Source organism: Acromyrmex echinatior, chromosome 6, assembly GCF_024713525.1.
Source record: "Acromyrmex echinatior isolate Ae372 chromosome 6, ASM2471352v2, whole genome shotgun sequence".
Taxonomy (NCBI): Eukaryota; Metazoa; Arthropoda; class Insecta; order Hymenoptera; family Formicidae; genus Acromyrmex; species Acromyrmex echinatior.
Window position 1 is genome coordinate 10,353,409 of NC_141857.1, and position 13,567 is coordinate 10,366,975.

Here is a 13,567-nt window from a genome sequence, read left to right on the forward strand (position 1 = left end):
CAATAAAAAAGTCTTTTTAATTTAATAGGTTATTATAAGCAAATTCGCAAAGGTAACGAGCATCTGACTTAAACGATGTCACAAAACGAAATGTCAAACAGAAAAACATTATCGAGAACGGAAAACGGAAAAATAGAAGGAAAAGAATAGAAGATGTTAGAAGAAAGGAGAAAGAGAATGTATAATGTCAGAATACAAATCCGGCAAAGACTCCGTGTCATTTTGTCTATTAATTCCATGCTTCTGTTTTTTAATATGGACCATTTCTGATATCAACCTTTTGTTGTGTGAAGACTCTATATCTAATATTTCCACTTTATCCCATTTAAAGTTATGATTCTCCACCATACGATGGTTGGAAATCACTGATGGAAATTTTGAACTTATATTGATATCAGAAACATGTTCATGCAATCTGGTATTGTCTTTTAGTTTGGCCAACGTAACTGGCATCACAATCCTCACAGGATATTCTATAAACCACATTTTGATTCTGAACGTGTTCCAAATCATCCTTTCCTCTCCTTATAAAACTTCTCAATGTGTTAGGAATAGTAAAAGCCAATTTACAATTAAACATATTAACAATAGGTATAGGTAGGTTATAAATCTTTCGGATATCGTATTAACATATGGAATCGTAAAGAACCTCCTCCCAGTGTCATCCTTATTCTTATTCAAATTATTAAACTTATTAATGTGATATTTTATTCTATTATGAATAGTCGAAAAAATAAAACTTAACGGATATCCATTCTGTAAAAAAATCTTAATAGCGTCAATCAAATTATTTTGTTGGAATTTCGGATGACACAAACAAAAAATCTTATCCACGACTCCATAAATCATACCTCTTTTATGACAAAGTGGGTGGTGTGAATGGAAATTAAGAAATCTGCCGGAAAAGGTTGCTTTACGGTATACATAAAAAATGAGATTCCGTTCATCGATAATCACCATCGTATCTAAAAAACTTATTTTTCCATCACCTATCTGCATGGTGAATTGCAATCTAGTATGTAATGAATTAAAAACATCCAAAATATCATAAATACTTTCAGAAGGAGCGGCTAAGATAATATCATCGACGTATTGGTAGCAAAACAACAGACGACAAGGCAGCATTCCAATAGCCATCTTTTCAAAATCCTGCATAACAATACTTGCAATAACAGGCGACAAAGGTGAACCCATGGGGGTCCCAAAAATCTGTTTATATATTTTTTTATTAAAAATGAAAACTGTCGAATTCAGAACCATACGAAAGGCTATCAAAAACTCGTTCAAAGGAATCTTAGTTTTCTTAGATATAGCATCCCACCCCACACTATCAGATGCCAAATCTATAGGTATGTTAGTGAATAGGGATACTACATCCAAGGAAACCAAAACAGAATCTGATTCCAGCCTTACATTTTTAAGTTTATTAATCAAATCATAGCTGTTTTTTATGAAACTAGGCGTCTCCGGTATAGAATCTGCAATAATGTTATGCAAAAATAATGACAAATTATATAATGGGCTATTTAACGATGAGACAATAATTCTCAACGGATAGTTTTGTTTGTATATCTTCGTCAAACCATAAGCTCTAGGAATGACCCCATCAGTCGTACGCAACCTCCGATACGTCAAGTCATCTATTAATCCTTTTCCTTTCCACCTACCAAGCAAGTTACGTAAATCACCTGTAAGTTTTTTAGTAGGATCTTTAGTTATTAATTCATATGTATTTTTATCCGAAAGTATCAATTCCATCTTGGATATGTACTCTAATTTATTTTGAGCAACGGTGACATTACCCTTATCAGCTTTGGAAATTAATATTTCAGGATGATTTTTTACAAATAACTTCGTTGTCCTGACCCAATCGAACAACAACTTGTCATTCGAGCCGTTCCTAGGAAAATCATTCCGAAACTTATCCATAATTGAAACACTATTGTTTCTAACAAAATTAATTATATTCTTCCGACGGCCAATAATATTATTCTCAATATTCTTAATAAATTCTATCAATGTTCTATCAAAATTATGTTTGTTAATAGGAAGACCAAAGCCTTCCCCCAACTGAAGCAAACATTGGACCTCTAAAGGAATGTCAACGTTGCTCAAATTCAGAAACCATTTATTATTTAAAACATCTAGAGGAGCCGCATCTCCAAACAATTCAGCCGAAATGTGAATCCTTTCTATATTTTTTATATTAATGTCATTGTTAACCTTGTTAGGTGTAATTTTATTAAGCAATTCATTATTCGAAGCACAACAGTAAGAGATCGGCTTAATATTTGCTTTTTTATCTTTAAAATCTTTTCCTTTCCGTAAAATCTTCTTGTCAATTTTTCTTGTATGTTGAAAAAAGTAAAAATTATTAATATTATCTAAATATTTGAAAAACTCACAAACCATGGAGACCGGTAAAACATAGTAGATTTTAATGGAAAAATCAACGATGCTCATTCTAATAAAATGCAAATGTCTGTAAGAATCCTTCAACTCCAATTGCAAAATTGCTTTCACATTGTTAAACTGAATTTTCTGAAGTCTTCTGAAGAAAGACTATTAAACAAATTTAAATTTCTAATATTAGTATATCTTTTAAGATGTGGCGGAACTAAATTGTGATTAATACATGATTTCAAGAATCTAATGCGAGTTCTAATATTAACGCTACATTTAATTAGGTTACAAAATTCTTTCAAAAATTGACAAACATCAAAGCCATATTCATATCGGATATAAGCAAAAGAGAAATTAAAATATTTATGAAATTTACGCATTATTTCGCCCGCGTATATATAATATAAACTGTAAGGTTGATGAAAACGATATATATCATCATCAAAAGCGAATAAATTTTATTAAAATTTTAATTACCTTTTTTTAAACTCGTATACAAAATTTTTATAATAAATAATTGGACACATTTAGTAAATATAATCTAAATTAAAATACGCATATATGTATATTCACATGTAATTTATTATTATTAGGTGTTGGAATTAATTCGTAGCGTTTTACAAGTGATGGGAAGTACTTTCATTAATGTATTTTTTAATGCTCATGTGAAATAAATAACATTCTTTCATTAAAAAACGCTACGAATTAATTCCAACACCTAATATATTTATCAAATATATCCGATAAAAATTTTATATATACGTGTTAAGGTTAGTTGTGAAGTCAAAAGATTTAATATATATCTAATTATTATATGCGATATAGATAGATCTAGCAATATCATATAATAGATTTAACGATTAAAAAATTTTAATTAAAGAATTAAAGGATTACCTGTAATAAAAATAATCTGCAGGTTCGATCCCGAGCTCCATCAATGTATCCGCTACCGGAAAAAGGAAATAATGAAAAACCGCGACACGCGAGCTCGCGGTTAATAAAGTTCTGCGTAATTCAAATCAGTCATTTATATCCTTTCGCGTGCTTTTATCGACTCATATATAAAATATACTGGTCTTATGTCTGGGATATATATAAATTTTAATTCTCTTTATAACATTATATATATACATATATATATATATATATATATATATATATTTTGTAATAGACATATATATTAAAGATATCTAAATGATCTCTCTTAAAAGATGTCTTTTAAGACATTTCTAAAAGATATCTATTAGACATGTGTCGGAAGCTATTCATACATATTCAGACAAATTTCATATTATTCCTTGTGATATCAAGTTTTATCTCTCATTGTTTCAAAAAATTGTTAAAAAAAACTTTTTCACAGTGAATAAAAAAAAGACCACTTTTGAATAAGCTTTAGGGATCCTATGTATATGTATGTATATATATATATATATATATTTATGTATATATATATTTTAAACATTTCAACTTTAAAGTGGAATATTTTGATTTTTAATCCCACTCCGGATATTGAATTTTAAAGCACATATGTTCAGAACATTAAAACAAGCTTATTCTGTAAGTCAGAAAAATCTAAAGAAAATGGATTTTTTCGGAGAACGTCCTTAAGTTTTGAACTTCCAAATATAACCGCGTAAAAGTAATGCGCGGAAATACGTATTAAAACTGCTCTCTACAAGTCACGGATTTTCGAGCGTATTCATATAATTTCGAAAAATAAAATTGGCTGGGCAGTTATCACCCAACATTGAGTCTTGGATTTCTAAATATAACCGCATAAAAATATTATACTACATGGATGAAATGCATAAAATTTCTAAATATAGTCATATACAAGTCATATATAATGCACGGAAATGTATATGAAATCCGAAGACTACGCATGTCCTAACGTATTTAGAATTGCGGATATTAATAGACAACATTTTTATCTGAGAATCCAATCTATGTACCATGAAATGGAAACTTATATAATCAGATTTAATATTTACTTGGATGGATTTTATGTCAGATAAAGACTGATTTTACCCATGTCTATCCTGATGTGAACGTATAGTTTTTATCTGGACATAACTAAAATTTTTAGCAGGATCATCATTGAAAATGTATGATAAAGAATGAGATTGTTATACTAAGTGTACTTTGTAAGTTGTCTGTCTGTGCTATAATTTATATACTAACAAGAGAAGGTTCATAACTGTTCGGAATCGATTTGATTCTTCATGAGATATGTTGTCAAACGAAAATCTAAGAGATATAATTTTATACGTGCATTAACTCGTGTTTAAGGGGTGAAACATTCCTTCAAAAAAAAATGATATTTTTCTTTCAAGGTGAATATCGGAAGTATAAAAGATAGAAAAAAATTTTTTAACAAAAGTTGTACGGTTTCAAAAGTACTTTAAAGTTATAGATACAAAAAATTTTGTTTATTTTTTTGTTTAACAAAATATCTCCACCATCCATAATTTTCTTAAATTTTCTCAAATTTTTTTTTAACAAATTAAAAATTATTTTTTTTATAAATTCAACCATGTGTAAAGTTATATTATAACATATCATTTTCGAAAATTAATTATTAACGCTTCCGTATATACGTAATCCATGCTCATATGCGTAAATAATTGTCGTCGGAACAATAAAATATATGAAAACTTGAAAAGCTTAAGTAAGTCTTAAGTAAAATTTGTATAGTTTTCTATGCTTTATTATATTTAAATTTTATATACAATATATATATGTATATATATGTATTTAGATTTTCTAAATATATAATATTTTTAAGATATATATACATATTAACCCTGTTATTATTTCTTTGATATTTATGCCTAAATTTTAAACAAAATTGTAAGGTTCGTAACATAAGATTCATACATTCTCGATTTACTAAGATTTATAAGATCTATTTTTAAGTCTTTATACCTTTATACGATATTTTTACAGACAGCTTTTTACTAGTCATGATTTATAAGAAATCGTAAATATACATTGAATTATCGCGGGTTTTCTCCACGTCCAGATCCATTCTTGGAATGCCAACGTTTCGTGAACCTTGCACTTCATCAGGGTGAGGAGCAGCCTGATAGGAGAAAACCCGCGAAACGCATAATCTTTATATAGAAAGCATCCGTGGAAGCCTCAAGAAAAATATATTTTAGAAAATATATATATTTAATAACTATATTTAATATATGTATAAAGTTAAATATATATATTAAGTATAATATATAAAAATATATATTATATAATTATATTTAATATATATTTAAATTGAAAAGAAAATCTCGCGTCTGAATCGTCATGTGTAATGAGATATAAAAAATAACCTTCTAAATCACGTATCACGTATCAGAGTCGTAACATATTTTTCAAAGAAAAGATAACTTTCTTGGAATAAATGATAGGAATAATTGTACAATATAAATTCATATATACATTCAAGATAATTATAATAAATGGACAGTATAAGAATATTCACATAGCAGTTTTACGTTCAGTCAGTGTAGTCGTTCTGTCATAATCATATCTATCAATTTGTTAAATTGTTTTTATATTATGATACAAAGCAAAGTTTAACATTTTTAGACATGATTATCAATCCACTTAATGTTGTTAGATTTTTATTAGCAAAATAAAGACTTTTATAAGTTCAGCATATCTAATAGGCACGCCAGTCACTGAAGCAGAAATAAAATTAAAAGAACATATACAAAAATTATTGTTGGATAGCATTTTTCACTATAATGGGTTGGAAATAAGAGAAGAAATCTCGATTATCAAGAACCTTATAAACTACATAATTCTGAAATAATTGAAGATGACGAAGAAGCATGGAGTGAAAATAATTTAAATTCTGATCTTCAATGTTCAAATGATGACGCAGACTTTGATAGTTCTTATAAAAGACAAGCTGTTAATTATTGGCTGAATTGCGAAATTATTAATAATTATTATATAACTAATGAAAAAAATAACAACAAAAGGAATCTGGTAAAATCAGTGCAAAATAAATTTAGAAGAGTTTCATCTGAACATCAATCAAGACGATGGGAAGAACAATCAGGCGGAAATCGTATGAAAAAATTATCTTACTCCAAATTTATATATGATAAATTTACTGCAGCTGTTGAATCAGGATTCATAGTTCATGATATCGATCTACAAAGGTGAGCTTTACAAGCTCAAGAAGAAATAGGAAATTTGAATCCTATTTTTAAAGCATCTCACAGTTGAGTATCAACATTCAAAAAGTTTCACCGAATTGTTTCGAGAAAAATTACGAAATTTGTAACTAGAAAAACAATAGAAGATTCCGTTGAGTTGCAAAATACAGCTAATGATTTTCTGAAAACAGTGAAACCACTTATCGAACAGTTCGGATCTGAAAATGTTTTTAATTCTGATCAAAGTGGTTTCCAATTGGAAATTCATTCTGGAAGATCATTGAATCAAGAAATAAAGAAAGTAGCGTGTATTGTGCAATTTATATCAATCAACAATATACCATACTCATATACCATACAACAAATAATAATGGAAATTTGCTGTCACCTTTATTTATTGTATTAAAAGAAACTAATGGTATATTTGGACCAAGAGTACAAAAGATCTTATTTATACCAATAAATGTTATTGTAAAATCTAAATCTGGTAAAATGACTTCAGATATTTAAATAAATTTCCTTTCACAACAGATTTTCAGATACTGTTTTACTATTAAAAAGTAAATATAAATTTGCATAAACGAAATAATATAATGAAATTATAATCTCTGTGCCATTCTTATGATATTTTATATTTTATTTAAGAATCTCATAACAGTCGTAAAATAGTTATTAATTTTACATTTATATTTCTTACAGATCATTTTAAAATATGGTTAGAAGAAGCTTATTTTCCAAACATTGGTTCTAATAGTATTCTTTTTATTCGCGATTCATGGACTGGATGTTGTCCTAATATTATTTCAGATTTAACACCTGCAGGAAAACATATATCAGAACATCAGAGACTGTATCAACTTACAGTCTTTGATATTCTATTCGTTAACACAAGTTTATCCTGATTCATAAAAATTATTGCACATAGAATCTGGAAATTATATGAATAACCAAAGAGGACTAGCGATAGGACTAATTGACTGAAATTTGACAATAGACAGTTTAACAAGATTATATATGACATTATATTCGATTACCTTCTCTTTGAAGATTTAACTCAGCAAAGATTACTTCTTGTGAACATTATCATTTGAAAAATTTTTCTTACAATTTATAACTCGGCATTTTATACTCTTTATATTATTCTGCGATATTGTATTATATGCATATTATTCAGAATTGTATTAGAATTGTTTCAGAATTTGTAATTTCGTAATACTGAAAATGACCTAATTTAAGCTCGAAACGTTTATTTTTCCAATTGTTGCATAATTAAAATATAAAAAAAAAATTTTTCGCTACGAAAAAGCGTTGTGGTATATGCCAGGAGATTTTTTCGTTTTAAAAATATTATATATTTATAAAATACATATACATACATATATATATTGTATATAAAATTTAAATACATAACAAAGCATATATAATAAAGCATAGAAAACTATATAAATTTTACTTAAGACATCTTTTCAAGTTTGTATATATTTTACTGTTCCGACAACAATTACTTACGCATATGAGCATGGATTATGTATATACGAAGCATTAATAATTAATTCTCGAAAATGATATATTGTAATATAACTTTATTACACATGATTGAATTCGTAAAAAAATAATCTTTAATTTGGTAAAAAAAATTTGAAAATTTAAGAAAATTATGGGTGGTGGAGATATTTTGTTAAACAAAAAAATAAACAAAATTTTTTTTATCTATAACTTTAAATTTTAACTTTTGAAACCTACAACTTTTGTTTAAAAAATTTTTTTCTATCTTTTATACTTCCGACGATATTCACCTTGAAAGAAAAATATTATTTTTTTTTAAGGAGTATTTCATTTGTCAGATATAAAATAGAAAATTTAAGGAATAGGAATGAAGGATTTCTTGTTCAATAGAGGGAAATACACGTCTGATAATCTCTCTATGTCACTTTGCTTGTTTAATCTTTAATTTTTAATTAATTTTTAATATGTATCATTTCTTCTTTTATATATTGAATGTTCAGAATCCAAGATAATATTATCCCAATCAAATTTGTGTTCATGATCAAATTGATATCAGACAACTGATTGCTTCAGGATATTTTTTAATATCTGTTCTATGTTCTTTAATCTGAATCTTAAGTTTTCTTTTTGTTTGACCAACGTATGATGATTCACAATCTAAACAATTTATTTTATACACAACATTACAAAGGTCTTCTTTACTAAGACGACCTTTTCCTGTTTTAATGAATTTATTGAGTTTATTCGTTGGTTTATAAGCGATTCTTATAAACCGAGATTATCAGATATACACTTAAATTTTTTTGATATGTTATTGAGATATGCGATGACAAAAACTTTATCAAAAATGTATGTGTGTGTGTGTGTGTGTGTGTGTGTGTGTATGTGTGTGTGATTGTGGAGTTATTATTGACATCATTTTTTTGTATTGAATCGATAGAATAAGATTTTTTTTCTGTTGTTGATGATGATGACGAAAATTATATCTAAAGGATAACAATTGTTAATTAATATTTCTATTAATCGGTGAATATTTTTTTCTTGGAATTTTGGATGTGACAGATATAATGTCAAATTGACCAATGATAACATCTTTTTTATGATAAATTGGATAGAATTAAAATTAAAATACTTGTCGGAATTTATTGGTTTTTTAAACATGTTAAAGATAATTTTTCCATCTTCTATTATTAATTTCACGTCCAAAAAAATTACGCCATTATGACCATAATGTTCGACTATAAATTTAATCCTATTATAATACGAGTTGAACATATCGAGAATCAAATCAATTTCTTTATGAACAGCTAATATAATGTCATCCACGTAACGATAATAAAAAAGCACAATAGTATTATTATTCGAAAAAACATTTTCTAGATTTTACGGTAATGTGGGTGAAAGTGATGAATCCATTGGCAAACCAAATACTTATTAAAAAAATTGTCATATTTAAAAAAGGTTGAATCTAATATGATTGATACACCCCTAATAAATTCTTCATTTTGATTTTTATTTCCAATTTTATTTATACCGACTTTTCTTTATGATCGCTCAATATATTATACTAATTTAATTATTGTATTATTAAATGTTATTTGTTATTATTTGTGATAATTTCATGAAATTTCTAGATGGCAGTTGTACATACTTGTGGCATATGTGAAATGATTATAGACGATAAGAATATTTCGACTCGTGGGTGTATGGAAGTATATAACTGGTTATTTATGTTGATAATTTTTTAATAATTTTTTTTTTAATTCATATTCCCGTCGTCTTTCAAATAAAGGATCAACCCAAAATCTCTTTTTTTATATTTTCTTTTTAAATTTGTATTCATTAATCCTTACAACTGCTATTAGTCTGTTTTGCTGTAGTTTCGCTTTATTTTTGTTATGTACAATCGCATCAACTTGACAGGTCCAATCGTAATACCGTTTTTGATATGACATTTTGGATTTTACAGTAGTTTACATAACACAATTAATATAATTACCGTAAAAAATTTATCACTGCTATTTATATGAGCGACATTTGAGGTTAGTAGCATATGAAATCACATGACTCGTTTGTTGCTGAATATGAGCGACGAGCGACTATGAACATGTACTTTAATAAAGTACATGTTTTCGATTTTGTGCATATTACAGGCAAAAACTCAATTAAATCTCACTTGTCAGAATGCAAGAGGAACGCGCATGCAACTAAAGTTATAACATTACAAGTGAGATTTACCTGATGGCGAATTCGGCATATGATTCGACATATGATAATTGTCGGAACCAGCTAAACTAGTAACATAGACTAGTAGACATATCGATATGTCTCATAACACCGAGGAGACATTACATCGTTTTATTTCTTTTCGCATTGTCTCTATTTTCAATTGACTATCTGTACTTGAAACATCTTTTATTTTTTTTGACTTAAGAAACTTTGGATTTGTTACATTTAAGATATTTATTCATATTAATTTTAGTGGTTACTAAATTATAATTTCATTTAATATATGAATATACTTTTGGCAATTTTCTTAATTTATCGATCCTCTACATGCTGCCAAAGTTTAGATATTTAAATTCGGGACTCTATTATATGTATTATAATAATAGGTTTTATTACGCATTTTACTACATACACATAATACGAAACATATTTTATACATTGAAAAATAGATCATGGAATAGCAAAAGTTTATGTACTTTCACAATGCGAATAAAAATAGTATAATATTACGCTCAACTAAATTTTTTTTTATTGCATTTATAATTTACGAAAAGAATCCCTTTAAATAACGTAAATGTATTGAGAGTAGGATTTAATAATCAAGTATGTTACACTTTTTTAAATACATTAATAAAAGATTGAGCATATATTAAATTTATACGCTTTCACCGCGGCGTTATTTGAGTAAATAGTAAACGTATTTTCTGTCTCATACATTGAACGCAATTAATTTAAGATTTATTAGAAATGCATTTTACTTATGAAATGAAAAACATTTAAAAAACATTTAGAGAATATGATTGAAATCCGGATATGATTAAATTAAAATAATCATACCTGAATTTTAATCCTTTTTTTAATCCTAATTCCGCAAATGTTTTTTAAATGTTTTTCATTCTATAAAATAGGTTTTTAATAAATCTTAATTAATTGCGCCCGATGTGTCAGATAGAAAATATATTTATCACTCAAACATCGCGGCGGTGAAAGCGTATAAATCTAATATATACTCAATCTTTTATTAACGTATTTAAAAAGTGTAACATACTTGGTTATTAAATCCTACTCTTAATATGATATTTAAAGAGATAATTTTCGCAAATTATAAACGCATTAAAAAACATTTATTTAAGTGGAACATTATACTATCTTTATTTGTATTATATACGTACATGAAATTCTATGTCTTCATATCTTTTATCAACTATTTCTTGACGTATAAAATACGTTTCACATTATTCTCACATAGTAAAAACGTAGTATTTATTATACACATAAATGACATTACCATGTAAGAACAGTTTAGCTTATGTATGTATATGCCATATATCTATGCTAGTTTTATACTATATATTTAATAAGCGTGTATACTACAATCCTACTCTTATTGCGTAGTGAAATGGAAATAATAAAAAATTCCACGCATTCTATTTTATTTTCTTTGCAATATTCAAAGAATTTTTTAAATTCAAATTTTCAAAAAATTATGAAAGCTGATTATAAAGTTTGAAAAATCTTGTTGCGCGGCCGCGACAAGATTTTAAACAAATATTTTAACGAACATTATAATTCCTAATGGTTCCCGCACACTGGACGTGGAAACTTGCTACGCGGTAAAATGCGACGCGGTAACCAATAAGCTAAGTTCCTTTAAGTTATTCAAAAACTAAAATATTTTTTAATGTCTTTATAACAATGCTGTAAGATTTTTAAAATCTCGCCGTAATATATATTGTAGTACAATTCCTAATATCTACAATGTTGTATCGATATTACAGCGCAATCTGCAATATATTGCAACATTTCTGCAATGTTACTGCAAATTTCTGTGCTATATGGGATGATTTTAATTAAAACTAATTTAAACATAAATCAATAACTCTGAATAGTTTTTAAATTACTGAACATAACTAACAGTGATTTCATAACAACATGAATTATAGGATTTTATTAATTTTGTTTCAATATACCAATTTTTCCTTAAGTATAGCGTCATTCTTACAATTTTCAATTTTCATGAAGAAAAATATATAAAAGGTATAAATAAATTAATCCCCGGTCGCAAAAAAGTAAAAATTGTATTCTCTTTTAGTCCTTTTACACACTCGAATAAATTTAGCTCATTAAAATGCGAGTTTACGGTGATGATCTTATTTTATCAAAATGAAAAAGTCATATACTGTCTGTTATTGCGACCACAGATGTGAATTTTGTGGATTGAAATAAATTATAATATATAGATTGACAATTTCTTCAAATCAAAATTTACGTAAAAAAATTTTTAACAATTTTTTACATGTCGTTATTTACAATTTGCGATGTATTTAGAATGTGAAATTGTATATCATGGATCATATCGAATCTCCAATTGATTTTTCACACAGTGGTGATTTTCGGTCAACCGCTTTATGAGCTTATATTGGTCTGTTTTTTATTGCTGCATTCTCTGAACTGGTGCACACGGTGCAATAAGTTGAAGTGAAACAAACACATATTGCATCAATTCACAGCAATAAAAAACAAATCTCTTATGTTCGCTCTGGAAATTACTCATGGCTTACTGGACATTCTATCCTCATCAACGTTTATTGTTTTTATTGTAATCTATTTTTCTACGTCATAACTATTGAACATCTAAGGAAAGCTCGATTTTGCAGCCGAAACATGTAATGTTAATATTATTATTTTACCAAAAGAATATAGATCAATTTTTTCGAATTGTACATATACGATTCGATCAGAATATCGAATATATAATATAACCGATTTTCTTCTTAATTTATAATTCGATTCTTATTTTCCGTTTAAATTTTTATTTATTTATTATTCATTTTTTCACGAAATTTTGAATCTTAGGAAACTCTGAAGATCTCTTTCCCTTTATATAATATTTTCTATTTTCGCTCACCATTTTCGCTCACCATTTTCGCTTCTATCGCGCTGATGCACTTTTCCCTTTTCTCTTCTCTTTCCAGGAAAATGCGGAAACCCGCCGAGACAGACCGCGCACAACGGAGGGTCGCGTATCGTGCGGTTCATCGTCGACGATAGAGGCAGCGGCAACGGTAGCGACAGCGGCGGTGACGGCGGATATCGAAGTGAAAGGCGTCGCCAGTGCATGGAATACACAGAAAGGACGGCAGTCGCCGCCATCACCCCTGTCATCGCGCAGGCTGGACTCGGGCGCCGCAGCAGCGTTTTTCAACCCCGTCGTTGCTGCCGCCACCTCACAGAGATGCGCCGCTGTGAAGGGCGCCGTCGCC

At 28.0% G+C, this 13,567-nt stretch overlaps 3 protein-coding genes and 1 pseudogene across 6 annotated transcripts in view; 2 read left to right on the forward strand and 2 right to left on the reverse strand.

Moving 5' to 3' along the window:
* LOC147909398 (uncharacterized) overlaps nt 1–2,904 on the forward strand; it is a 33,901-nt gene extending 30,997 nt beyond the window's left edge. The window contains exon 3 of one of the 2 annotated variants that reach the window (XM_087407126.1): nt 2,049–2,904. In XM_087407126.1, the coding sequence (XP_087263252.1) occupies nt 2,049–2,210 (162 nt within the window). In that variant the 3' untranslated portion in view covers nt 2,211–2,904. The other variant, XM_087407127.1, reaches the window with a different exon arrangement.
* Nucleotides 1–13,339, reverse strand: part of LOC105148581 (uncharacterized) — a 53,025-nt gene extending 39,686 nt beyond the window's left edge. Inside the window, exon 1 of the mRNA XM_087407120.1 lies at nt 13,213–13,339. The gene's annotated coding sequence lies outside the window, so the exon portion shown is untranslated. The remainder of the gene's footprint in view (nt 1–13,212) is intronic.
* The window catches only part of LOC147909399 (uncharacterized), a 29,957-nt gene extending 16,488 nt beyond the window's left edge, over nt 1–13,469 (reverse strand). For 2 of the 3 annotated variants that reach the window (XM_087407129.1, XM_087407130.1), the window contains exons 1-2: nt 13,226–13,469; nt 3,298–3,349 (exon numbers count right to left, since the gene is read on the reverse strand). In XM_087407129.1, coding sequence (XP_087263255.1) covers nt 3,298–3,349; nt 13,226–13,469 — 296 coding nt within the window. The remainder of the gene's footprint in view (nt 1–3,297; nt 3,350–13,225) is intronic. The other variant, XM_087407131.1, reaches the window with a different exon arrangement.
* On the forward strand, nt 3,362–10,860 carry LOC147909400 (uncharacterized; annotated as a pseudogene).
* Nucleotides 13,470–13,567: the final 98 nt, after the last annotated feature.